This window comes from Mustela erminea, chromosome 15 (genome assembly GCF_009829155.1).
Source record: "Mustela erminea isolate mMusErm1 chromosome 15, mMusErm1.Pri, whole genome shotgun sequence".
Lineage (NCBI taxonomy): Eukaryota > Metazoa > Chordata > Mammalia > Carnivora > Mustelidae > Mustela > Mustela erminea.
In genome coordinates, this window is record NC_045628.1 from 59261380 (window position 1) to 59288119 (window position 26740).

Here is a 26740-nt window from a genome sequence, read left to right on the forward strand (position 1 = left end):
GTTTTAAGATAATTAAAAGTTTTTTCATTTTATATTAAGTAACACTAGTTTTTATAACTTAGCTTTGTCATTTTGTTTTTTTCTTTTCAACATTAAAAATGAGAAAGGTGTAAAAGTAAAAGGACTCCTTTCTTACCAATCATGAGTCAGTCCTAAATAAAAATGAACATAGGATTTCCTAATCCAGTACTGAACTCATAAATATATAAACTTGTTCTTAAAAATATAAAGTTTTGTATTGTCTTTGTAACAGGCAAACTGGAAACTTTCAGTACTATGTACTTTTTTTTTTTTTCCAGTACTAGGATCTAACTCACATATTTAAACAAGTTCTTTTCCACAGTCCAGTTTCAAGTGAAGAATAAATGGCATGGGTGGTTGGAGATTGCCTTGATAATGCAAAAATGATATACCTGATCTTTGTGATTATTTCCGGGGGAAGAACAACAACTTTTTCCATAATCTCTTACAGACAAACTATTTATAATGGTCCCTTTTGATTTTTTAAACACATGTCCATATTTTTCCCTTCTCTTTATATCAAAATTATGTGTGTTTCAGTCTAAAAAAGACTTATAAGAGCACAACACAAAATAAAGCTATTTTTGCCCAACACTTTTGAAACCAGTTATGTTGGCCATCAGCAAAAATCACATATGTGACATTTAAGCCAAAAGTATAATTTTTAGTGCTGTTTTAATGTGCTGGAAAGCCTAAATTTAGTCCAGTATGAATATTTTACACTCATATAATGAAATGAAAGTTCTTTATTTTAAAATAAAGAATTGTAATAAAGTGATTCATAAATTTTTTGACCTATTAAAATGTGATCTAACAATAATTGGTTAAATAGTTTAAAATATTAGCATTTTTTAAAGAAAGTAAACTGAAAGTTATGTTGTTCATAATTAATGGATTTGCTTTGTTTTGATGAAAAAGCCCTTTGAATATTATTTTTCAGCAGGAGTAAAAGGGTTTAAATACTATAATGTTTTCTTGTTTAATTTATACTGTGCACTTTTATTATTTATTTATTTATTTATTTATATTTCAATTAGTCAACATATAATATACCATCAGTTTCAGATGTAGTGTTCAACAATTCATCAGTTGTGCATAACACCCAGTGCTTATCACATCATGTGTGAAATTGCTTTTAAAAATGAGAATATTTCTGGTTTGAAATAGCAAACTGACCACACACCTTTACCTGCTACCTCCCTCCAAACCCCTCCAAAAATTACAGAAAGAAAAAATAAAAAGCACATGTGGGGGTGAAATCCTGCAATACTGAGATGATAAAGTAGAAAAACTATGGAGAGAAGTGAACAGTTGATTCAGGTTTGAGGATAAAAAGTAAATGACGGTTATATTGAAGGATTGAACAAAGTTGATAAAACCACAGCTTTGAATACACACAGGAAAGGGCTCTGGTGGAAGTGGGAGTCTTAGCCTCCAAGCTCAAAGTAGCAGTTATAGAGAGTAAGGCAGCAATCAGGAGAATTTTTTTTTAAAAAGTGCTGTCTGCCAGTAGCTCTCAAACGAGCATGCATCAAAATGAGCTGGAGGGCTTGTTAAAAACACAGGTCACAGATTGCTAGGTGCAACCCCAAATTTTTTGGGTAGTGCCCAAGAATTTATATTTCCAACATGTTTCTAGGCAATGCTGATGTTGCTGCTCTGGCCACTATATTTTGAGAACGTTGGTCCATGAAACATTTGGACCAGTCCCCCACCTCAGTCCATGCCAGCCTATAAGAATCAGGAAAATGCACATTCCTTGGTATGAATGAATTAGAAAAAGATGCCCCTTTGGATACAGGTACCCCTGATTTGGTATGCAGAATTTATGCTGAAGCCCTGTGCTTTTGTGAAGTGTACAAGCTATACAAATACATGTCTGACCCCACCCCAACTTTTGTGTATTCTCACACACACACACACACACACACACACACACACACACACACGGTACCTACAGCTTTCTGCTGAGTCTATAAGAGAAGCAGAGCAGACACACACACACACACACACGGTACCTACAGCTTTCTGCTGAGTCTATAAGAGAAACAGAGCAGAAAAGTAGGTAAATCTATAAATTAGGTAAGTTAGGTAAATTAGATAAATCTATAGACTTCTGTAACAGATTTGAAGAAAAAATGATATAGGAAAGATAATTCTCCTTAAGACGAAAATGCATCAAATTACTGTGCTGTGAGGTTATGTTGCCCTAACTTTGGTATTTTTTGGATAACCTCAGTTAATATCCATCGCCAAAAGAAAGATCAGATTAAAAAACAATAACAAAACATTTTCAAAACCAGAAGGTCCAGTGGAAAGTTTTCATAGGTCCAAGTGGGATAAATGAATGTGGACACATCTTGATGAAAAATTTAGAATTCCAAATGTAGTGAGAAAATCATAAAACCTTCCAGCAAGAAAAAAGTAAGCTATTTACAGTGGAGTAAGATCCAGATCAGCATCACTGATTTTAGCAGGAGTACTGATATCTGATAACCTAGAATTCTATGTCTAACCTACATGTCAAACCGGAGGGTAAAATGAAACAATTCTCAGACATCTAAGACTCAGAAGGTCTATCTCTTGACTATCCTTTTTGAAATAAAATTACTAGGGAATATGATTTAGCAAAGTAAAAAACAAAACCAAGAAGGGAGAAATTATGAGATCTAAGAATTAAACAGGAGTGCAGAGAGAAAAAACTGGGAAAAATTGTAGGATACAACAGGTCTAGAAAATAGTTGTTCCAGAAAAGAAATCCATAGTTACATAAAGAATGTCTTAAATAACACAGTGGTTTCTTTTAACAACTCTGTAACCTCATCTAAAGGTGGGGATTCAATAGTAACGTTTAAGATAAATCAAATTTATGGTGATAACTGCAAGAGTTGAATTCTTATGTCATAGAGTAGTATTAACAAAGAAAACTATTTTCTTTCTTGGGCTTTTGAAGAATTAAGTGTACCATACATGATACAAGAGGCAGCCTTTATTTTCTTTACATTTTGTGTATAAATATAGGACATTTATCAGAACTACACTGACAGATATCCAGAGTAGGTACTATAATAAGTAAATACATATTGGTTATTAAAAACTAACTTTCAGGGGCACCTGGGTGGCTCAGTTAAGTGGCCAGCTCTGATTTTGTCTTAGGTCATGATCACAGTGTCCTGGGAATAAGTCTCATGTGGGGAGGGGTCTGTGCTTAGTGGGGAGTCTGCTTAAGGATTCCCCTTCTCTCCCTCTCCCTTAGCCCTCCCCCTGCCATGCTCCCTCTCTCACTGTAATAAATGAAACTAACCTATGTTAGATGCTATAAAGAATACAAAGAAGCACAGAACGTAATCTCTTTCCTCAAGGAGCTTGAGGTGTCAGGAAGATAAAAAGATAAGTAACAAAGGTGGAAGAAAAAAATACCAAATACGTGATATAGACAATAAGCATTATCAAAGAAGATTTTGTTTAGGAGTTGAACTGGCCCTTGGAGGATGAAAAGGATTTTATCAGAGAAGAGGGGCACAGTGAATTTTATTGATTAGGGTAGGGAGTGGGACAGTTAGTGTGTCATGTGCCTAAATGTCTAGAGTCAATAAAATTCCAGTTAGGAACACAGGGCATGTAGTAGACCATCCAGGAGTGGAGGAATCTTATTTGGGAGAGAGAAGATACACCAAAAAATTGAGAGGTCAGGGTTGTATTTTGGAGAATGCCAAACTTTGGAAACTGGACTTTCTCTTTCAAGCAATGGAGAATCTGACAACTTTTCAAACTGGACAGGGCGCCTGGGTGGCTAAGTCCCCTTGGGCCTCCAAATCTTGATTTTAGCTCTGGTTATGATCTCAGGGTTTGTGAGAGCAAGCCCCACTTCATGCTCTGCACTGGGCATGAAGACTGATCTGTCCCTCTCCCTTTGCCCCTCACCCCACCTCTCCTTCCCTCTCTAAAAAACAAACAACCCACCCCCCCCAAAAAAACTAGACATTAAGTGATTGGTATAAAGTGGTGATTTTTTTTTTAAAGATTTTATTTATTTGACCGAGAGAGATCACAAGTAGACAGAGAGGCAGGCAGAAAGAGAGGGAAGCAGGCTCCCTGCTGAGCAGAGAGCCCGATGCAGGACTGGATCCCAGGACCCTGAGATCATGACCTGAGCTGGAGGCAGCGGCTTAACCCACTGAGCCACCCAGGCACCCTAAAGTGGTGATTTAATAGGTAAATCTTGTTGACCTGTCCTGGATGGTTGAAGGGAACAAAACAAGAAGCAGACTGAGGGGGTGCCTGTGTGGCTTACAAAACTTAGGATCCTGGGGTTAAGCCCTGTGTGGGGCTTTCTGCTCAGTGGGGATTCTTAGTCTCCCTCTCACTCTGCCTCTGTGTTCTCCTACTGTCTCTCAAATAAATAAATACAGTCTTTAAAAAAAAAAGGAAGCAGGCAGAGGATGTAATTGTAGTAGTCCCAATATAACATGGTAACAGTGGTGACAATGATTATTTAAAGGGGGAGGCTGGTAGGGAGTAGGGTGGTGGGGGGAGGGTGGTACCTGGCTGGCTCAGTTGGTTAAGCATCTGACTCTTTGATTTCAGCTCAGGTCATGATCTTGGTGTCCTGAGATCAAGGCGCCCCCCCTACCCACTAGAACTCATGTCGGTCTTTTAATAGAATTTTAAGATTCATTCATTCAACAGGTAATTGAGAGCTATTACGTGCCAAGTACTAATTATGAATGTAGTTCTAGGTTGGGTTTGTTTTTTTCTTTACCATCCTTGTTGGCTTTAGTTTTTTGACTATGTGGAACAAGAAGTGGCACATACATCTCCCAGGCCAACCACCCGATTCTGTAGTTTTATTGGAACACAGCAACACTCATTCAGTTATGTTTTGTCTGTGGTTGCTTTTATGCTGTAAGGCAGAGTTGAGAAATAGCAACAGAACCTTATAGCCCATAGGCCTAAGATAATCACTATCCAACCCTTGAAGAAAAGAGTTTTCTGATTCCTGATGTGTAACGTTAACATGTTTCCCAGAATCTTACACTCAGGTAAGTGTCATAACCTTCCATGTCCTTTCTATGCTGCTCCTCACCCCTATTACTTGCCTTTTGGTTTATCTTTCTTATATTTCTTTTGATGAAAATAAGCAAATATATGTATGCTGTCTTATTTTGCCTTTTGTTATACCAAAGATAGCATACCATAAGTATCTTACACTACTTTTTGCACTTACCACTTCCTGGAAATCTCGGCATACCAGTTCATAGAGCTCTTTCTCATTCTTTATTACAGCTTCATGGTACTGCATTGTATATGTGCTGCAGTTTATTCAGCTTGGACTTCTAGGTAGTTTCCAATATTTACAATTTCAAGTAGTGTTGCACCTTGTACATGTGTTTTTACATTATTGAAATTATGTCTTCAGGGTACACACCTAGAAATGAGAGTGCTGGCTTAAAGAGTAAATGTGTATGTGTGTGTGTGTGTGTGATATTGCCAAATTCTTGTCCATAAAGGTCATACCATTTTCTGTTCTCATCAGCAGTGTATAAATGTACCAATTTCTTCACAAGGGTTGCTCATTTAATTTTATAAAGTGATGACATTAAAATATTCTTGCCATCTTTCATCAGCATCATTTCAAAAAAGAAAGGCCATTTTATAAGGGAGAAAGAATATAAAATAAAGGTTTAGAACAGCTCTTTTAGTTAAAATTGAATAAATATATCTTTCTTATTGTGACAGTTTTCGTTTTGCTGAAGACAAATGCATCTCTACCCTGTAATCAGAGGAAGCTTTTTGAAATGCAAATCTATCATGTCTCTCCTAACTGGAAATTCTTCAGGGCTTTCCACATCTCCTCAGATCTTAACATGGCTGTACTATGGCCTATAAGTACATGTAAGGTCTCAGCCCTCTATCTCCAGCTACTTTAGCTTTGTTTTAGTTCTTTCAGTATACCAAGGGTCTTTGCATGTGCTGCTTCCCTGAACAGCATTAAAGAAACAGACGAGTCAAAAACAAAAAACCCCAAGTTCTTCTCCTGGCTCTACCTTAACTTGTTATGTGACCTTATGCAAGTTACTTAGCCCATTAATTCTTCAGTTAAGATGAGCTGTAGGCTCTTTTAGTTTTAAATTGTGCATTTACCAGAAGTCATTTTGATGCGAAGGTTAATAGAACTCAGCACATACACCCTATGGTTTTTGTTTTTTTTGTCTTAAGATTTTATTTATTTATTTGACAGAGATCGCAGGTAGTCAGAGAAGCAGGCAGAGAAAGAGGAGGAAGCAGGCTCCCTGCTGAGCAGAGAGCCCGATGAGGGGTTCAGTCCAGGATCCTGGGGTCATGGGATCATGACCCGGGCCAAAGGCAGAGGCTTTAACCCACTGAGCCACCCAGGCACCCTATGGCTTTTAACTATAATTTGACTTTAAGTATATAATACATACTTGTTTCTCATTCTTACTCTTTACTTAAATTTTAATTATTTTTAAAAATTAGTTGATGAGTTGATGCTATATGAGTAAAGTAAGGTTTGAGTTTGAAGAGTGGTTATTAAGTTCATGAATTATCTCTGCTTCTGGGGTCTTATGTCTTGGATTCTGTTTTTGCCACTGTTTTTAGCACTTGAATCACAGTGTGATGAGAGATCATTTTATATCCTTTTAAGGAGTTACTGGAGTAAATCTTTTTTTTTTTTTTTTTTAAGATTTTATTTATTTATTTGAGAGAGAGAGACAGAGTAAGAGAGCATGAGAGGGGAGGTCAGAGGGAGAAGCAGACTCCCCATGGAGCTGGGAGCCTGATGGGGGACTCGATCCCAGGACTCCGGGATCATGACCTGAGCTGAAGGCAGTCACTCAACCAACTGAGCCACCCAGGCGCCCTGGAGTAAATCTTTTTTGAGAGCAGGAGGAAGGGGGAAGACCTGATAGAGAAGTTGGCCTGGAGTTCATTTCATACTATTCTATTATCCTGATCAGTTGCCCTGTTTAATTGATGATTCTTTGTATTTTTGTAAAATTGACTGTCAGAAAATGGGTAGCAGACATCAGGTAAAAAGGTTGAAGAAATACTAAATAGGTAATTAAGAATTTGTGATTTTAGGAAAGGTGTATGTTGATTTCTGGAAAATGTTATAATTAAGTATTGTGGACCATTAAATAGTCTGGTCTATTTAAAGATGTTTTGTGCCCTTAACTTTGTACATTAGTTCCTTTTATTTATTTATTTTTTAAAAGATTTTATTTATTTGACAGAGAGAGATCACAAGTAGGCAGGGAGGCAAGCAGAGAAAGAGGGGGAAGCAGGCTCCCTGCTGAGCAGAGAGCTGGATGAGGGACTCGATCCCAGGACCCTGAGATCATGACCTGAGCTGAAGGCAGAGGCTTAACCCACTGAGCCACCCAGGCATCCCCATTAGTTCCTTTTAATTTAGAATTTATTTCTTGGAAATCATGTTATAAATGGATAATTTGATTTCCAGCCCAGCCCAAAAGAGCTTTTTAAAAACATTTTACTTTAGGATTATGTTAAGATTCATCCATTAGTAAGCACTTTTAAAATTCTGTATGTATTTATTCACAACTAAGAGCACCAGGTTATCTTCCCTTACTTGCATCTGGGCTGGATTGACATGTAAATACTAAAAAAAATTTGGGTGTTGGGAAGTAGTAAAGATTCTGCTAGATTAATATGTTGAGATATATAATAGATTACATATCAGGTTCATTCATTAGGGGTCCAAAATTACAGAACCAAAAAACAGTTGCTTTAGATACAAGTCATAAATTAAATGTTTCTCAGTTGGGATATGAAGTTTTAGATTATAATAGTTTATGTCCCTCAAGTGAGTGACTAATCTTTAAATACCAGCATCTATAAATTTATACCTCAAATCTACTTTCAGTATTTTGAATGCAGAATATAGTCAAAACTCCTTGATGAAGTAGTGTGTCCAATTTCTTTAATTTTTTTGTATATATATTATGTATAGCACATATATTTTCATACATTCTTTTGATAAAATAGTTACTTAATTGTTATTTTCTCAGAAAAGGTCATTTCTGAGTTTAGAACCAGTCATTAGGATCCTAGAGAGCTGTTTTCCATACCTTAAAAATGTTCTCCTCTTTGGTTCCTTTGAAGGGCTTTAATGTGGAACAGAAGATCAGTTAAATCTTTTATAAACATGTTAAAAACAGTGGTCATAGTTTTTTGAGAGGGATGACTTTTTACTATCACTTTTAAGTAAAAGGAGTAAAATTCTCAAGTATTCTCAAGAAGTTTTCTGGGAAAAGAAGAGAAAATTCTGAGTATGTAATTTACCATAACGTGCAATGCTAACAAAGGAAAATAACTTTAGTACACTCAACTACTTAACTACACTGTCTGTGTAGTTAAGCTTTACCCAGGATTTTAAAGTTCAAGAGAATACTAGTATTTGTAATCTGTTAGCTATTACTTTGTGAAAAATCTTACAAAACTTTTGATTCATCTTTCTGTTGACAAGAGTGCAACAAAAATGTCTCCGGTAATCATAGTAACAACAAATATCTAATAACTGTTTTGCTTGTACTTTAAAGTAATAGCCATACTTTGAGATCTTGCTCACAGATCTTTAAGCCAGGGAAACTGAGAGAAATCTCTGTTACAAATTCTCAGCCCCTTTTTTCTACATCATTAAGTTGTTACTTTTTGAAAGTGCTAGGTTTATTTGTTTTCTAAAGAGGAATATCAAATAAAGGTATACTATAGGGCGAATTGAAGACATTAAGAATTTATTTTGCTTTTGGTTTTATCTAAAGGAGACCATGACTACTTAAATAAAATTCCCCCTCCCCCATTATTTTATTGAAAATGGATTACTGATCTAACAAATGACTATGATTTGTCTGAAATCATTGTAGCCCAAACCCAGAGAACAGCAAAAATCAAGTTTAAATTAAGAGTAATTGCCCATGGCAACCCTTTTGGGACACCTCTCACTCTTGAGAGCTTCTTCTGTATCTTCACTTAATAAACTTATATTACTTTTAAAAATTTACTTAAAAAAAAAAAGTTGTGTTCAAGACTTGAAAGATTAGATGTAAAAAGCAAAATACATTGAATGCTGAATTTATTTATGTCATTTTTCTCAAATAAAAAGCAGTCTTTTTTAGTTAACTTTGGAGAACTGCTTGAATTTGGAAGAAAATACATGTTAGAAAATGAAAAAGTTTTAGTGTAGTTGGTACTTAATATCTACTAAATTATAGCTCAAATCAATACCTTTTCTGTATTTAAGAAAATGAAAATGTAGTTGTACTGAAGGAACTGTTTTTACTTTATAAATTATTTTGTTATACATTAACATTTTGCCTAAGTGGAAATATTTTCAGCTGTTCAATATTTGACTATAAATGGTCAAAAGAGAAAAGGGTGTGTGTAAACCTGGCGATTCACAGACCTGTACCCCTGGGGCAAATAATACATTATATGTCAATAAAAAAATGTTTAAAATTAACAAAAAAATAAAAATAAATTAAAAAAAAAAAAGAGAGAAGGGAAGTAATATTCATTAATCACTTTCTAAGCACCAAGTCTTGTATTTCACTGTCTTACTCTCTGTGGTATTTCTGACTTAAGGTGCATATACAGGTTACTTATATACAAAATATACCTTTAAAATGTACCTCCAAGTAGTATTTTTTTTTAAATGTACCTAGCAAAACAGCATTTTGTTAGCTTCTTCCCTCTCAATTGTGGTGGCATATATTATTTTGGGATTGAGTGCTGTTATATCTAGAAAATAGATCAAAATAATAATTTTAAAGCCTACATACTACATGGTTAGGTAGCATATGGTTCTTATGAATTGTCTACAAAGACAAAAGCCTGAATATTATCTGTAACTGCTTGAGATCCCCAAATAGTGTGTTGTTATTCTAGAAAAGAGATTTTAAGCTGTCTTTTTCAAAAGACCCTCCAAAACCACTGATTATTTCAAATTATTCTCCTTTCTCATTTATGTTATAGTTCAAAAAACATGATTAGTAGTTGCAATTCAGATTGAAATAGAAATTAGATATATGTTGAATAAAAATATTAAGTACACAAAACATTTATTTTGTGATAAATCATTTAAAATTGCTAAGAAATTAAACAGTACACATGGTCATCACATGATTTAAGTCAGAGTCACTCTTAGACTTTGAACAAGCCTTTTAGGGATTTTTTTTAATGAAGAGGAAGGTACAGGTCAAAAATGGCTCAGAAAAATAAAATGGTATGTATACAAGAATAGAATACATTTTAATGCTTAACACTTTGAATACAATTTTTATACTAATAACTTTAAAATGTCCACGTGTTTATTTTCTTTCAGAGGTGGAGAAATAGTTGTCCAAGAAAACACTTCTCACAGTTGAAGGAACTTAGAGATTCCCAGTGTAGTCCCAGTGATTTCATTTCTGGCAGTTTATATTGTAGATTCACTGTCAAATATCTTACTTTTTAAGGTCTGTAGGTTATGTTGAATAAAGTTCTCTGTGTTGTGAACCTCAGAGAATCTCAAGTCACTTCTCCTAGCAGACCAGTTTTTCATTTTTATTGAATTCTGAATCGTTTCCGACGTGAAGTAATAAACTATAGGGTCAAAGCAACAGTTTGAAACAGCAATGCAGAGAGTGATTGGGTACATGGTCCTCACTGCTGCCACCGCTGAGCAATTTACAAATGTTTGTGTTCTCATAAGAGAATATAAAATAAGGTTGATATTGTAAGGCACAAAACAGAAGCAGAATATGACCAAATGTACAAAAATCATTCTTAAAACTTTAGTTTTGTTTATTTTGCTTCTACTTAATGTAACAGGTTTATTTAAAGTTCTAAGTACCACACTAGAACAAGTTACATTTAAAATTAGAGGAATAAAAAATCCCACTATTTCAATGAAAATTACAATCCTTGAGAGATAGGTTTTCCATGTGGCTTCTGGAAATTTTTCAAAGCAAAAATGAGAGTGGGTGGATGGAAAAAAAACTGCTGGTGCACTTCCTCCTATCACAGTTAGCCATACAGCAATGCACACGAGTTTTGCATTTCGTTTGGTTCTTAAAGTCTTTGACTTAAATGGGTGGACAATTGCCAGAAACCGATCCACACTAATACAGGTTAAGAACAGAATGCTTCCATACATGTTGGTATAAAACAGCATCACTGAAATTTTACAAAGTACATCTCCAAATGGCCAGTTCTGTGTTGCAAAGTAAAAAATCCTAAAGGGTAAAGTAAAAACGAAAAGCAAATCTGACATTGCCAAGTTAATCATGTATGTTGTGGTTTCGTTTCGTACTTTGAGGGTGCAGATGAAAATGTATATGGCAACACAGTTGGATATTAACCCAAGCACGAACACCATACTAAACATGCACCCATACAAAGTGTACTTAAAGGAGTCATCATAGGAGCAATTGGAGCTGTTATTGCTTACCATTATAAAGGCACGTCCAATTTACAGAATTGAAGTCCTTTGGTCAGCTGCAGTCTTCTTTGGTATTCAGATTGTGATCACTTTATAACCTCCAAAGTATGTGCAAATTCTTTGTATCTTTAGATGGTTTTATAAATATTTCCTTTTTCTTTGAAATCTCAGTAAGAAACATGAAATTCCTTGCTGTAAAGTTTCCACTTGGTTCTTCAACAGGAAGATATTCTCATTTTCTAATCCAGAAAATCCATGAATCCAGGGTTTAGGTAACCGACGAACAACTTTTGAGAAAAATGTAGTCAGTGAAGCCAACCTGTTGATTATGAATTTAAAGAAAAGCCGTGTTCTGAGATGGGAATAAATCTACTCATCTGGTAAACTTGTATTTCAGTAGTCAAGATGAATATTCCCAAAATTAAAGTTTCTTTACGCTCCAGAATATTTAAGATGAAGGTAGCAGTCTTTTTTTGCTTTCAGTGCAGAGTTTCAGAGACTTAAACATTGCCAGTTTGGTCTCACTTCTTGCTCCTTTTACATGAAGGTTTCCTTGTTAGTATTTCTGCAGTGGATTCCAGATGCTGGTAAGCAGAAGAGTCTTTAAAAGTTTCCGAAATAAATTCCTAAGCGTGTTAGCTCTTGCTGAATTGAAGCCTTTTCCTCCGTTGCCAGATGTATTGTGAGATGGGCTTTCTCTGAAGTGGAGAAGAAAGGCTTGCTGGATTTGTAGTATGACATCACAGGAAGAAGAGGCTGGGCTTGGACAAAGAAAGGTTTCAGCCCCGTTTGTTTACTGTGCCTTTAATCTGATAATGTGTCTTCTGGGAGTATACCTAGGAGGCTTGCAAATGGTCACTGGCTCTGGAGCTAAGCCTCTGCCCTTTAACTCTTTTTATGCAGAATTGCTTCTGGGATTTTGGCCACCTTCTTTCCTTTTATTTCTTTCTATTTGGGAATAAGAAATCAGTATTAAGCCTATTTTCTCTTATTTGATTGCTTTTGTGTTTGGAATATGACTTTTTAAATTTCTTTTTTAAAAGAAATAAAATATGTATAGTGTTTATAAATTGAAATTGTGACATCTTACTATAGCATTGAAAAAAAAACTGTTTAATGACTTATGAAAAAGAGAAATTTAATCTTTAGGCGTAAAAGGTATTTGACTGACTGGTGGTGATTTTGCTTCTGGCTTCTGTTTAACCATAATTGCTCCTCAAGAATCAATTGGTATGATTGTGAATGGCTCCAATCCTGCATCTCTTCTGTTTTTGATAAGCAGTTTTCTAACATTCTTTCCTCTTTCCTTGAAAATTGAGTTAATATTTTAGAGCACTTTTGACTTTTAAATAAATCACTTTCACCAAAGAATAAATTCAGGACTCTGCCTGCCTCTCTGCCTACTTGTGATCTCTGTCTGTCAAATAAATAAATAAAATCTTTAAAAAAAAAAAAAAAAGAATAAATTCAAGAATGTTCATTTCTTTTGTTTGGCATAGTATTTATCTTACTTACGCACAGAACTAAATTGCATCTTTTTAAACAAACTATTTTTTTCCCTAAATCGATTGAAATAAGTTTTGGAGAATAAAAGTTATACTACTTGGCTAAATTTTAGGATCATTATTTTATTTTCATTACCGCCTGTCTCTTACCCTGTTAATATGACATTAACTGTGTATGGCTCCGATTTTGTCTTCATTTAAAAGCTCCTATGAGTTGTTTCTGAATATATTTATATCTAAGGGATACTCATTTTTTTAAAGTCCAAAGAACTTGGAAGAACAAAGTATGTTCAGGATGGAGGTAATTGAATATGATGTTATTTCCTCGAGGATTGAAGATACCACAACCTCTGGACACATACATGTTTTTCTTGCTCTAAACTACTATTTTTCAGAAAAGGATAGATCCAATTACTGTTCACTGTTGCTATTCTCTAGTTTCATTCAGTTTGGGCCAAAACTCTGTCTTTTGAAGTATCTGTTAGGAAGATTTAGGGAATTGAAGAGTGATTTGTTTTTTCTTCCTAAATTACCTAATTTAAAAGTAATATGTTGCAGTGATATGGTTTATGCTGATTTTATACCTTTTTAATTATAAAACTAAGTTCAGCAACTTCTGTTGTTTGTTGATGAATCCTGCCTGAATTATATTCTGTGTTCTTTTTTATTGTTTTGACTGGGAAATTTATAGTCAAGTGACACCAAAAAATGAGTATTATTTATAACCAATAAACTTAAACGTTAAAGGGCTGAATTCTTTGTGTATTGCAATGGTGTGCAAAAGCGGTAGTGTTTATATTAGAAGGCAGGTGAATAATAATGAAATAAGAAGTAGTTAATAAGCTTGTATTCTTACTGAGAAGAAATTTCTATTATAGTTTCTTAGTAATCTATTAAATTGATAAGGTTTTGGGTCATCATTAAATAATAAGTAGTCATGTGCCCTGACCTTGTTTACTTCTGCTTTCATTTTGACTATGGCATTGTCTCAAACAAAGAATTAAAATGTATTAATTCTACATTGGAATATTCTTCTATATATTGCTGTTGTTATTCACTGGACTAGATATTCATTTCTGGTTTTTCATGTTTGAATTATTGCTGCTTTTAGATCACTATTTGTTGAATTAAGCTTTTTGTTATTATCAGTATATTAGTATATGTTTGTATTTCTAATTCTTATACAGTGTTTGACCCTTAGTGGTACTCATATGTTTGCTGATGAATGAATCACGATCATAAACTTTACTTTTGAACACCGTTTCTCTTGAGGAAAAGAACAGTACCAGAGGGGCCATCTGCTTCAGGGAAGATTATTAAATGCTGGATTTTTCAAGATATTTCATTTGACTTCTAATTAAGGAACCAAAGTGAAATTAGATACCTTGAAAATTTCTTAGGTTAAGATTTGAAAAATACATAGTAACTGCTTAAAAAGTGAGTTAAATAAATAGAGGGAATGGAGTATATTTAATAGGTGTTTCGTATTTGATAGCCTCAGACCAAACTGTTATTTTAATATGAGATTTGTACACTTCTGAAAGGTAAGTCTGTGAATCAACTTAATTCTTTTTTTTTTTTTTAGATTTTATTTATTTATTTGACAGAGAAAGATCACAAGTAGGCATAGAGGCAGGCAGAGAGAGAGAGAGAGGAGGAAGCAGGCTCCCCGCTGAGCAGAGAGCCCGATGCGGGACTCGATCCCAGGACCCTGAGATCATGACCCGAGCCGAAGGCAGAGGTCTAACCCACTGAGCCACCCAGGCGCCCCTGTGAATCAACTTAATTCTTGAGTGGAACTTAAGAGGAGACTGAACAAACATATGCCACTGAGTTGAAATTTAGTTATTCTCACTATGTGAGTCTTCACTTTTCAAATTTTAATTTTATCATCAAGAAGCCAGGTTAAGGGGCGCCTGGGTGGCTCAAGTGAGTTAGAGCCTCTGTCTTCGGCTCAGGTCATGATCTCAGGGTCCTGGGATCGAGCCCCGCATCGGGCTCTCTGCTCAGCAGGGAGCCTGCTTCCCTCTCCTCTCTCTCCCTCCCTCTCTCTCTCTCTCTCCCTCTCTTTCTGCCTGCCTCTCTGCCTACTTGTGATTTCTGTCTGTCAAATAAATAAATAAAATCTAAAAAAAAACTCCACTATAAAAAAAAAAGAAGCCAAGTAAATAGCCAGCTAGCCTCTAAAGTGAATGTTTTATTCACTACCAATGATAGTATAAAACATTTAGTTATGGAACTCATTTTTTATCATGTTGAGAGAGAGTATTCTTGTAGTTAAGTATTAGAAGTTAAAAGATTGGACAACTTGTGAGTTCTTGACTGAATTTCTGCTACAGCTATGAAACTGAGGAGGTAAGAATCTGACTTTTTTATGCCTGATTCAAAATAGGCTTATAATAGTTTGTTGGAAGAATAAATAAATCTTTAATGGACACCCACTATAAACAAATAATGTGTAGAGAGGCTCCTTAGCCACTCTTACTGTCTTTTCGTTTTCATAGTGGTTATTTTCTAACCTTGATAGCAGTATCATTTTTATCTTGCCCTATTTTTATTCTCACTGCCACCTTTCTGGGCTAACCCTGTCACTCTTATCTCTATCGTTGTTATAATGCCTTATCTTGTCTTCTTATTCCCTGTCTCACCCTCGTCCATTTTCCCCCTGGTAGCCTGTCACTGATCAAACTCATGAATGAATCAACTATTTATTCATTTATACCCTTTTTGCTTCCAAAAAGTATATAAAGCAGATGATAATTTTAAAATTGTCACAACTGATGGAACTAATAAACAATTACCTTAGTGTTTTATTAAATGTAAATGATACCTAAACTTTAAAAGTTTAAAAAGAAAGTATAGAACAGTTAAAAAATTTAAATGTGAGAAATTTTTCTATGTATTAGTCATTTTCATTCTAAAAAGTATTCATTTTGAACACAATAAATGTTTGCAAAAGGCAAAAAAATCTTAAAACACAAATTCATAACACATTAGTAAAAGAATAAAAGCCAAGTGTTATGCAGGGAGCGAGATGGGTGGGAAGGGGGCCAAGATGTGAAATAATGATGTTAGAAAAATCTAGGCTACGGGAAGCTACCGCATTTGAAGCAAGGCAGAAAAGGAAAACTTGGTGGATTACATTGCTTTCATTTAATGAAAGAAAACATTATGCAGTGTCAAGGGAGAAACTTTGGTTTGTTTTATCTCAGAACTACATTGTGAGTCTTTACATGTGAACCATTAAATGACTATAGGAGGTTGTTTCCTAGTGGCAGAACATATGCCATTTTTCATTGGCCCTCAATATAAGAAGAGTACTCAGTGTCAGATTATGGTTCTGAGAAACATGTTGGTAGATTAATATAGTCCATATATATGTGGTGATTTGGGTTTAATGCCGAGGAAAGTTTAATAATCTAGTGCAAGGGATCTCCACCTAAAGACCTTGACATTTATAAAATGTTTATTCATTCTGCTTTGATGAGATTCTGTGACTAAAAAGAGGTAAGAGACCATGGATCTAAAGAATTGAAGGGTTAGCAAGTCCTGAAGTCTGCTTCTCTGAAATACCTGGAAATCTCTGAAATATTTTGGAAGCTTTTCTTTGTAGATAGACAAGAAGGAAAAAGACTTTGCCTAGTGCAGGTTCTTTATGAATGAAGTACAGAATTGTGCATGTAGGCAATAAAATGTAAATCTGTAATTTTTTCATTTTAATAGGGAAGTAGCAAAGTGTTGTGTAAAGAGCACAGGCAACAAGTCTGAGAAGCTTGTTATGCAACCATTTGACCTTCCTGTGATTCTGGCTCCTTGGCTGTGAACTGAGAGGGTTGGACTGTTAAGAGGTCCCTTCCTGCTTCTGTATCTGATTCTGGTTTTTTTAATAGTTTGAATGCTTAAGCTGCTAGATTTTTTTTTTTTTTTAACTCTCAGATATAACAAATCAAGGAGTCTCTTTCATTTTTTTATGCTTAAGGATTTCTAATTTTGAAAACAGTTTGTACAAGAAATATGTACAAAAAATATTCTTTGTTTCAGCCAAGAGTCTCATAAGGGGTATTTTGTTAACATTTTGTAATACTGTAAAGATTTCACATTGAAAAAAAGGCTTTACTTTGTATTTCTATGGCATTCTTCTTTAAAAGATTTTTCTGGAGCTCCTGGGTGCCTCAGTCAGTTAAGCGTCTGACTTTTGATTTCAGCTCAGGTCATGATCTCAGTGTCTTGAGATCAGGCTCTGCTTCAGGCTCTGATCTTGTGGGAAGTCTGCTTAAGATTCTCTCTCTCTCTCTCCCTCTGCTCTTCCCCCTGTCTCTCTCTCTCTCTCTCTCTCTCTTTCTCTCTCAAATAAATAAATATTTAAAAATAAATAGGTAGAAGATTTTTCTTTCCAAAACACAAATAAGATGCCATGTTTTTACTATAAAATTGATCAGAACTCTAATTTCTCATTAAAAGTTTTGATGGCCATAATCAGAGTTGTACCTAAAATAACATTGAGAATATGAGATTTGTAAAACAATTGGATGGGAGTGTGTGTGAAATTTAAACTGAAAGCTGTTCAAGTTCAAAATAAAGTGTGGAATAGTGAAAATTTAAAATGTAAGAATAATACTCTAAACTTACTTTGCTTTGAATGCAGCAAATATTTGTTGTGATGAGAATGTGACTCTTAAATGTTCTCTTCCATCTCAAATTTACACTTATTAAAAATGTTTTCTTACTCTTCTGAAGCCTATTTGGATAATTTTTTTTTAGGATAAATTTTTTATTTAGGTTCAGACATAAACAAAACTTTCAATTTGAGAAATGAACATTTGTGATTTATGTCAATAGATATATTTAATAGAAAAAGATCTTTTAATTAAACAAATTTAGTATTACTGTGTGTTGATATAATTTGAAAGTGGTTTACCTTTCCTCATTATTGCAAACATTTTGCACTTTTTGTTACTCTTTACTGGAACATGAGTCATCTACCCAAATTGAGAGGGTGGAACCAGCTTGTAGGGTTGGGTGGATGGAGAAAAAAGATTTAAAGGGTGATGATTTAGGGCCAAGTCAAAGTAGATGGGAATGGTGCTTGAAGCAAGTTCAAACAAAGAGATAAAGGAAATTAAGAGGAGCAAGGATATTGTTGTGGTTTAAAACTTTAGTAAATATTTATCACTGCCAACACTTTGAGTTGTCCCTTCTTACTTTTTTCCTATCCCTACCTGCTCCCCATTCCTTCATCTCTGCCTCTTAAAATCCTATCAGATTTTTTATGGAGACCTCAGTTTCATCATTTTTTTTTCTATTCTTCAATAGTATTTAGTCTGTCTTCCTTTTAAGACATATTCTTTCAACTCAGTTATGATTAAAAAAAAAGAAATAATCACAGTACAGAGTATAACAATAGATGTTTATTCAGAATGGAGATAAGAGTCAACCAAGTCCATTAAAGGGCCTTCAGAGGAGGTAATGTCTCAAGAAGGCAAGCCTTCAGTTGAATAAGAGTTTCAAATTTAAAGTCTTAAAGGCTAGAGCCATGCCTGGTAATAATGTCTTAGTACAGTACTGTTAATATAGTAATGTTGTCTTTTTCAACCAAAAACACATAAAATGATTTGAGTGACAGTTTTCTCAATTCTTTCAAGAATGTTACATAATTAGTTCCACTCTAAATTTCTAGAAGAGAAGTTAATTCATCACACCCAAAGAATGCTTGGGGGCATAAGGGCTTAATTTGGTCGTAGAATCTAGCTGAGGAAGGTTATAGGTTGGTTGTGGTTTTTAAAAGTCTTTCACCTACTTTAGAAGCAAGAAGATAGAGTGTTAAAAAACCAGTCTAAGTGTTGAGGGACCTAGATTCTTAATTCCACCTGTGCTATTAAAATTAATGTGACATTGAGAAAATCATTTAACTTCTCTATTACATATTTGTAAAAGAAGAATATTGAACTAGATCTTTAGAATCCCTTTCAGACCTTACATTTTAAATTTAATCTTCATACTAATTTTGAATGGTACAAAGAACATACTGTCTTCCAAGAAAGTGAAATTCAGAGAAGTTGTGGTTTGTATAGAATTACATGTGATTAAATGATGGAGAATCATGAAGCCAGAACTAAAAACCAGGTCCTCACTGTTAAGTACCCATCACAGTTCCTTGTACTTTGTTGTTAAGTTAGAGAATGCAATTCAATGAATCTTTGGGGAGTTGGAACTAGTATTCTCGTTCCTTGATGTCTATATTTCCTGATTTCCTACTATATAACAGATGGATTCCAACCTTACATTTTTTTTTTTAAGATTTTATTTATTTATTTGACAGACAGAGACCACAAGTAGGCAGAGAGGCAGGCAGAGAGAGAGAGAGAGAGAGGGAAGCAGGCTTCCTGCGGAGCAGGGAGCACGATGCGGGGCTCTATCCCAGGACCCTGAGATCATGACCCGAGCCAAAGGCAGCAGCCCAAACCACTGAGCCACCCAGGCGCCCCCAACCTTACATTTTCTTACTGACACAAAATAAGAACTTTGGTTCATAGTTTTGGTGAATTTTAAGCAGAGAAGAAGTTTATTTTTATATGTGTAAGCTATGTAGACTTTTTGGGAAAAGATTATGGTCTAAAATTTTTTAAAAAGGTTGGAATTGGGAAAGTATGCACCAAATTTTATATAGATCAAAAGGAAATATTTCTTTTTCCTTCAAATAATTAGAAGAAAGGTTTCCTATAAATAGTAAATTTAACATTTTCCAGCAGTGTTTATTATTAGAAATCCAGGTACTCTAGTTTATTTCAATAAGCATTTGTTGACTTTATCATTTAGTAAAGTGTGGAGATAGGGAAGGATTACTCTTTTAGGATACTCCTAAAAAGCTAAATACTTGTGGCTAGAAAGCTGCTTTGATACACCTGAGTTCTTTTGTTCCCAATAATGAAATTGTGTTTTAGGGAAACCCAGTTTGGTGCTTTGGGGTGACTCAAAGGCAAGTTGCTGAAAATACATTGTTGAGTTAGATGTGTATATCTGTAAAATGTTCTTAGAGGATACCATAAGGAACTAGAAGGATTGATTCTCTAGTCCTCAGATTGCTTTGCAAGAGTCTTTATGTTTTTACTCTATATACAGTGAAAATCATAGACACGTATTGTTGATGTGGTTCATAGGAGAAAAACAACCTGGAACTCTACTTTAAAAAGAGCCTACATAAAGAGAATTTTTTAATGAATATACATGCTTTATTTTTGAAAATTCAAGTAAAATGTTTTCATATATATATATATATATATAATTTTTTGAAAGATTTTATTTATTTAACAGAGAGAACATGAGTTAAGGGGGCAGGGAGAGAAGCAGGCATGGTCCCAGGACCCTGGGATCATGACCTGAGCCAGAGGCAGACCCATAACCCACTGAGCCACCCAGGCACCCTAGCTTTTTGATTAATTATCATTAAATAAGACAATTCCTGCATCAGCAGTAATCAACTAGAAAATATAGCGGTAAAAAGATTCCACTTATAGAACAAAAAACAGGATCTAGATGAAAACAAAAGACCAAAAGCTTAAATGAAGGCCATAGAAAAATTTTTGAGTATGTGACATACAGTTTTACTGGGACAAATCTGTAAGTTTAATGCTATTTCACTAAAAATCTTTGGGATTTTTAGTGAATGTCCTGAATAAAATGGTATATATGTATATATACACTATGCCATATATATATATATATACATATATATATATATATACATATATATATATATAGTGTAATTATACATATAGTGTACAAATATATATAAGTGGGCAAATATACTGTACATGTAGTGTAATATACATATATAGTATAACCTCATGATTTTACTTCCAAAAATTTTGTCTTTCCTTCCCATTCATGTTTCTATCAGTAATATGTATTTTCTCACACCCTCCTCTAAACCAGATTATTATAAGCCTTTTAAACCCTTCCAAAATAATAGTCAAAAGTGATATCTCATTTAATTTACAGTTCTTTAGTTCTGAGTGATTGTGAGCCCAGAAATAGACTATAAACCTGGGGAAATATAATAACACTTCAAATCAGTAGAGAAAAATATGGATAGTTCAATAAATGCTTAATGGGTCATCAGAAAAGTAATTTAAAAAAGTGTACTTTAACTTTTTTTTTTTTTTCAAGATCTTATTGATTTGAAAGAGAAAGAGCAGGAATGGGGGAAGAGTCTGGGGGAGTGGGACAAGTGGACTCCCCACTCCTCAGGGAGCTTGATGACCCAGGACTTTATCCCAGGACCCTGAGATCATGACCTGAACTGAAGCCAGATGCTTAACCAGCTGAGCTACCCAGGTGCCCCTGGACTTTAATTTTTTATACCAAAATAAATGCCAACAAATCAAGTATTTAAATGTAAAAAATGACTCCATTAAAAAAAAAAAAAGACTCCATAGACTTCTAGGAAAAAAATTGAGTGTACTTAAAAATAACAATAAAGTAGTAAAATCTTTAAGTATTATATGAAGTCTTTAGTTTTAAAGGAAAAGATACATTTGACTAAATAATTTAGTTTTGTTGCTAGAATTCGTAGAGTAGGAAGAAAATGTCAATTTATCATACTGTACTTAAGAATAAAACTAATGAGGTGAGGGGCACCCTGTGTCGTTTGGGAGAGCATGTGACTCTTGGGGTCATGAGTTGGGCATAGAGTTTACTTAATTAAAAAAAAAAGCAAACAAAAATTAATAATTCATTCCAAAAAATGGGAAAAGGAACTGAACGTGAATATTTTTTTCTTTTTTTGAAGATTTATTTATTTATTTATTTATTTATTTGACAGAGATCACAAGTAGGCAGAGAGAGGAGGAAGCAGGTTCCCTGCTGAGGAGAGAGCCCTACTTGGGGCTTGATCCGAGTACCCTGGGATCATGACCTGAGCAGAAGGCAGAGGCTTTAACCCACTGAGCCACCCGGGTGCCCCTATTTTTTTCTTTTAACTTAAAAGTGATTTGCTGTTTTTGATATCCAAATTAATATTTTTATTTTTTTTAAGTTTTGGCCTTCAAAATAAAAATGAGTATACATAATTTAGAATCCTCTTTTTTTCTTTTTCTTCCATACAATGACAGATGTTTAAGATCTAGTTCTGTGGGGTGCCTGAGTGGCTCAGTCGGTTAAATGTCTGCTTTCAGCTCTGGTCATGATCCCAGGATCCTGGGATCGATTTCCACATTTGGGCTCCCTGCTTAGTGGGGAACCTTCTTCTCCCTCTGCCTCTGTCTCTCTGTTTCTCATGAATAAATAAATAAAATCTTTAAAAAACAAAAAAGATCTAGTTCTATGAACGCTATTGCAAATACACTTAACAGCAGAAACGTATTTATGCAGATGTTTTGCTCTTAACTAGAATTCAAAGAGACAGGCTCTTTTAACAGATACTGATACTCAGGTATATGGAAGAATTAATCAGTAAGATTCTAAACTACAGTAATTCATTCCCAGAACGAAATTTTTTGGTTTGCTGTTGTGATTATTTTAATCAACTGATTTCACATTCTTGGAAAACTTGAGGGTTTCCTATCAATACCAGATGTCACCAGTGCTGCCTCAGAAAGGTTAGAAACAAAAGACCGGAAGGACTGACCCTACAAAAGGGCCCCTTTTAAAGCCCAGCTTTTTGTTGTTGTTTTTAGTTAACAGGGACTGCTTCAGCCAGACCAAAGAACAGTTGCAGGATTGTTGTCCTGGTTATATAGATAGGGAAATAGGATAGGCACATTTAAATTTTTTTTCCTTCTTATGTTATCTTTAATCTTGGATCTACTGATATGTATTTGTTTATTCAATAGCAAGTATTTACTGCCTGTGAACTGTATGCCAGGGATTCTTCCAGTTGCTCAGAATGTAGGGAATATAGCAGGGTAAAAAAAATTCCTGAGCTTATATTTTATTTGGAGACATGCAATCAATAAGTAATTATGTAATTGGTCATATGGTGGTAAGATCTCTGACGAAAAATACACTTAGGAGGAAAAGGAAAGTGTTTTAGGAAGGACTTGCTGATAAGGGGACATTTGAACAGAAATGAAGGAATGAATCATGTGGATGTCTTAGGGACTAACATTTAACTGATAAACAGTCTTTAAAAACACCCTTCCCAATTTCTATTTCCAGCCTCATCTTAACTCCACTCACCAGGTTCTTGTACAAAATTTTCATGGCAATTGGAAACTTCCAAACAGCATTTCAATTTGATAAAATTCCACATGTTTACTTCTGATTTTTGTTTTGCGTGACAACTTATAAACTTGGTTTGGTTTGGTTTTGGCTACTTGACAGCATTCTTAAAACTAAGTACTTCTAGGAGAGTACCTGTCTTTCATTAAAAGGAGCCCCAGGGCAATAATTTCATTTCAAGTCAGATCCTACCCTGACTTCTGCCTCCCTGTGCAGTTATCAGGTTAATCTTCTGCTCTTTGTTGCTTTGGCCAGCACCCTGTTACCTCAGAGGTAACAGGGTCCAGTTTCCCTCATTGCAGTGACATCTGACAGACTATTACCACTTGACTTCCTAGTCTCCTGTTAATTATCTGCCTTACTTATGCCTGAATGAGCATTTGTGATCTTAAAAGTACTTATATATCACAGTTGTCTTTTCTCCATCATAACAGGGTATCCTATTTGGGATCCACCTTTAAATTTTGTGTCAGTCCTTCAAGGAACCAACTCTTTCCTTACTCTTATGTTCTGACACAACTGTTACTTAGCCCTGCTCATTTTTGGAACTGTGACTTCACTTTTCTGTGACATAACTTGACCAATTTCTAGGTACATATGACTTCATTCCATGAGGTTGATTTTTCAATAATTTTTCCCAAGAATAAATTTATTATTTATAATGTGTGAGAGATTTTTAAAAAAGATTTTATTTACTTATTTGATAGAAGACACAGTGAGAAAGGGAGCACAAGCAGGGTGAGTGGGAGAGAGAGAAGCAGACTTCCCACTGGTCAGGGAGCCTGATTCAGGGCTCAATATCAGGACCCTGGGATCCTGACCTGAGCCGAAGGCAGACGCTTAATGACTGAGGCACCCAGGCGCTCCTGTAGGAGAGATATTATTAAGATTCTTAAAGAGTAATAGAGAAAAAGTAGAAAGAATAAAGGTAACAGAATTCTACTGCTATAATAAATCAGCTGTCATTTTCTAGTGTTTTTAAAAAAATGTATATATAAAGTTTTAAAGTTTTAAAGTTTTATTTAAATTCCAGTTAGTTAACATATAGTGTAATATTAGTTTTAGGTGTACCATATAGTGATTCAACACTTCCATACATTACTCAGTGCTTATCACAGGTATACTGGTATACTACTTAATCCTCATCACCTATTTAACTCTTTTCCCCACCTAGCTCCCCTCTGGTAACCATAAGTTTGTTCTCTATAGTTAAGAGTCTGTTTCTTGGTTTATATCTCTCTTTTTTCCCCTTTGCTCGTTTGTGTTGTTTCTTAAATTCCACACGAGTGAAATCATATAGTATTTGTCTTTCTTAACTTATTTTACTTCTTGGTATAATACTCTCTAGCTCCATCCATGTTATTGCAAATGGCAAGATTTCATTCTTTTTTAATGACTGAATAATCTTATATTGTATTTATATAGCGCCTCTTCTTTACCCAGTCATCAGTTGATGGACACTTGGTCCTTTTCCATAATTTAGCTATTATAGATAATGCTGCTATGCACATCAGGGTGCACGTGCCCTTTTAAACCAGTATTTTTGTGTCCTTTGGGTAAATACCTACTAATACTATTGCTGAATAGGATAGTTCTATTTTTAACTTTCTGAAGAACCTCCATGCTGTTTTCCAGAATGACTGCACCAGTTTGCATTCCTGCCACACAGTGCAGGCAGGAAGGTTCCACTTTCTCCACATCTTCACCAACCCTGGCTGTTTCTTGTATTGTTGATTCTAGCCATTCTGATAGGTGTGTGGTGATCTCTCAGCACAGTTTTGATTTGCATTTCCCTGATGATGAGTGATGTTGAGCATCTTTTTTATGTGCCTGTTAGCTATCTGTATGACTTCCTTGCAAAAATGACTATTCATGTCTTCTGCTCGTTTTTAAATTGGATTATTCATTTGCTACATGTTGAGTTTTAGAAGTTCTTCATAGATTTTGGATACTAACACTTTATCAGATATGTCATTTGCAAGTATCTTCTCCCATTCTCTAGGTTGCCTTAGTTTCGTTGATTTTTCCTTCGCTGTGCAGAAGGTTCTATTGAGATATAATTGACATATAACATTTTATTAGTTTTAGGTGTCCAATATAATGATTCAGTATTGTATATATTGTGAAATAACCACCACAAGAAGTATATTTAACATTCATCACCAAACCTAATTACAAAACTTTTCTTGTGATGAGAACTTTTAAGATTTACTATCTTAGCAACTTTCAGATATACAATATACAATATAGCTGTAGTCACCATGCTGCACATTACCTCCCCATGACTTATTTATTTTATAACTGGAATTTCCTAACTTTTGACCCCTGTATTCATTTGGCCCAGCTCTCCACCCCTCTGGGATTCATCTCTGTTCTCTGTGTCTATGAGATCAGTATCTGGGATTTTTTTTTAATTCCACATATAAATGAAGTCATACTTATTTGTTTTTCTCTGTTTGATTTACTTCACTTAGCATAATGCCCTTATGGTCTATCCAGCGCATTTCCTTCATCCATTCCATCAATGAACACTTGGGTTCTGTTTTTGTTTTTGTTTTAAGATTTCATTTTTAAGTAATCTCTATACCCAAGATGGAGCTCAAACTCACAACCCTGAGATTAAGAGTCACATGATCCACCAACTGAGCTACGCACGCACCCCAAGATTGAGGTTTAATTTAAGTCTTTGCTATTATACTTACATAGCTGAAATCAAAGAATAGAATCTTTAAGGTTTAGAAGGAACACTGCTTTTTCTTATGTCCTATTAGATAAAAACATTTTCTATTAGATAAAAACATTTTCTTCTTTTTATTTATTTATTTTTTTGTCCTATACAAATAAAGTTTGTATACTGGCTAAATGACAAGAGTAGAGGCAGAAAAGATATTGTAGTAAAATTCTTATATTTCCTCGCATATCATTATTTTTTTTTAAACATTTAATGTATTATTTGTTTTAGGAGTACAGGTCTGTGAATCATCAGTCTTACACAACTCACAGTGCTCCCTGTACCACATACCCTCCCCAGTGTCTATCACCCAGCCACCCCATCCTCCTACCCCCCTCCCCTCCAGCAACCCTTAGTTTGTTTCCTGAGATTAAGAGTCTCTTATGGTTTGTCTCCCTCTCTGGTTTTGTCTTGTTTCATTTTTCGCTCCCTTCCCCTATAATCCTGTCTTGTTTCTCAAATTGCTCGTATCATTGAGATAATATGATATTTGTCTTTCTCTGAATGACTTATTTTGCTTTGTGTAATACCCTCTAGTGCTAGCCACATCATTGCAAATGGCAAGATTTCATTTTTTGATGACCGCGTGATATTACATTGCATATATATACACCACATCTTCTTTATCCATTTGTCTGTCGATGGACATCTGGGCTCTATCCATAGTTTGGCTGTTGTGGACATTGCTACTATAAAATTGGGGTGCATGTGCCTCTTTGGAACACTACCTTTGTATTTTGGGGGTAAATACCCACTAGTGCAATTGCTGGGTCATAGCAATTGGGTCGTTATTTTCAACTTTTT

At 34.8% G+C, this 26740-nt stretch overlaps 2 protein-coding genes across 3 annotated transcripts in view; one reads left to right on the top strand and one right to left on the bottom strand.

Moving 5' to 3' along the window:
• Nucleotides 1-26740, top strand: part of RB1 (RB transcriptional corepressor 1) — a 157994-nt gene that overhangs the window by 84084 nt on the left and 47170 nt on the right. The window lies entirely within an intron of this gene.
• Nucleotides 10220-12227, bottom strand: LPAR6 (lysophosphatidic acid receptor 6). Its single transcript, XM_032315035.1, has one exon. It carries the CDS (start codon nt 11492-11494, stop codon nt 10478-10480), a length of 1017 nt encoding a protein of 338 aa, XP_032170926.1. The 5' UTR covers nt 11495-12227; the 3' UTR covers nt 10220-10477.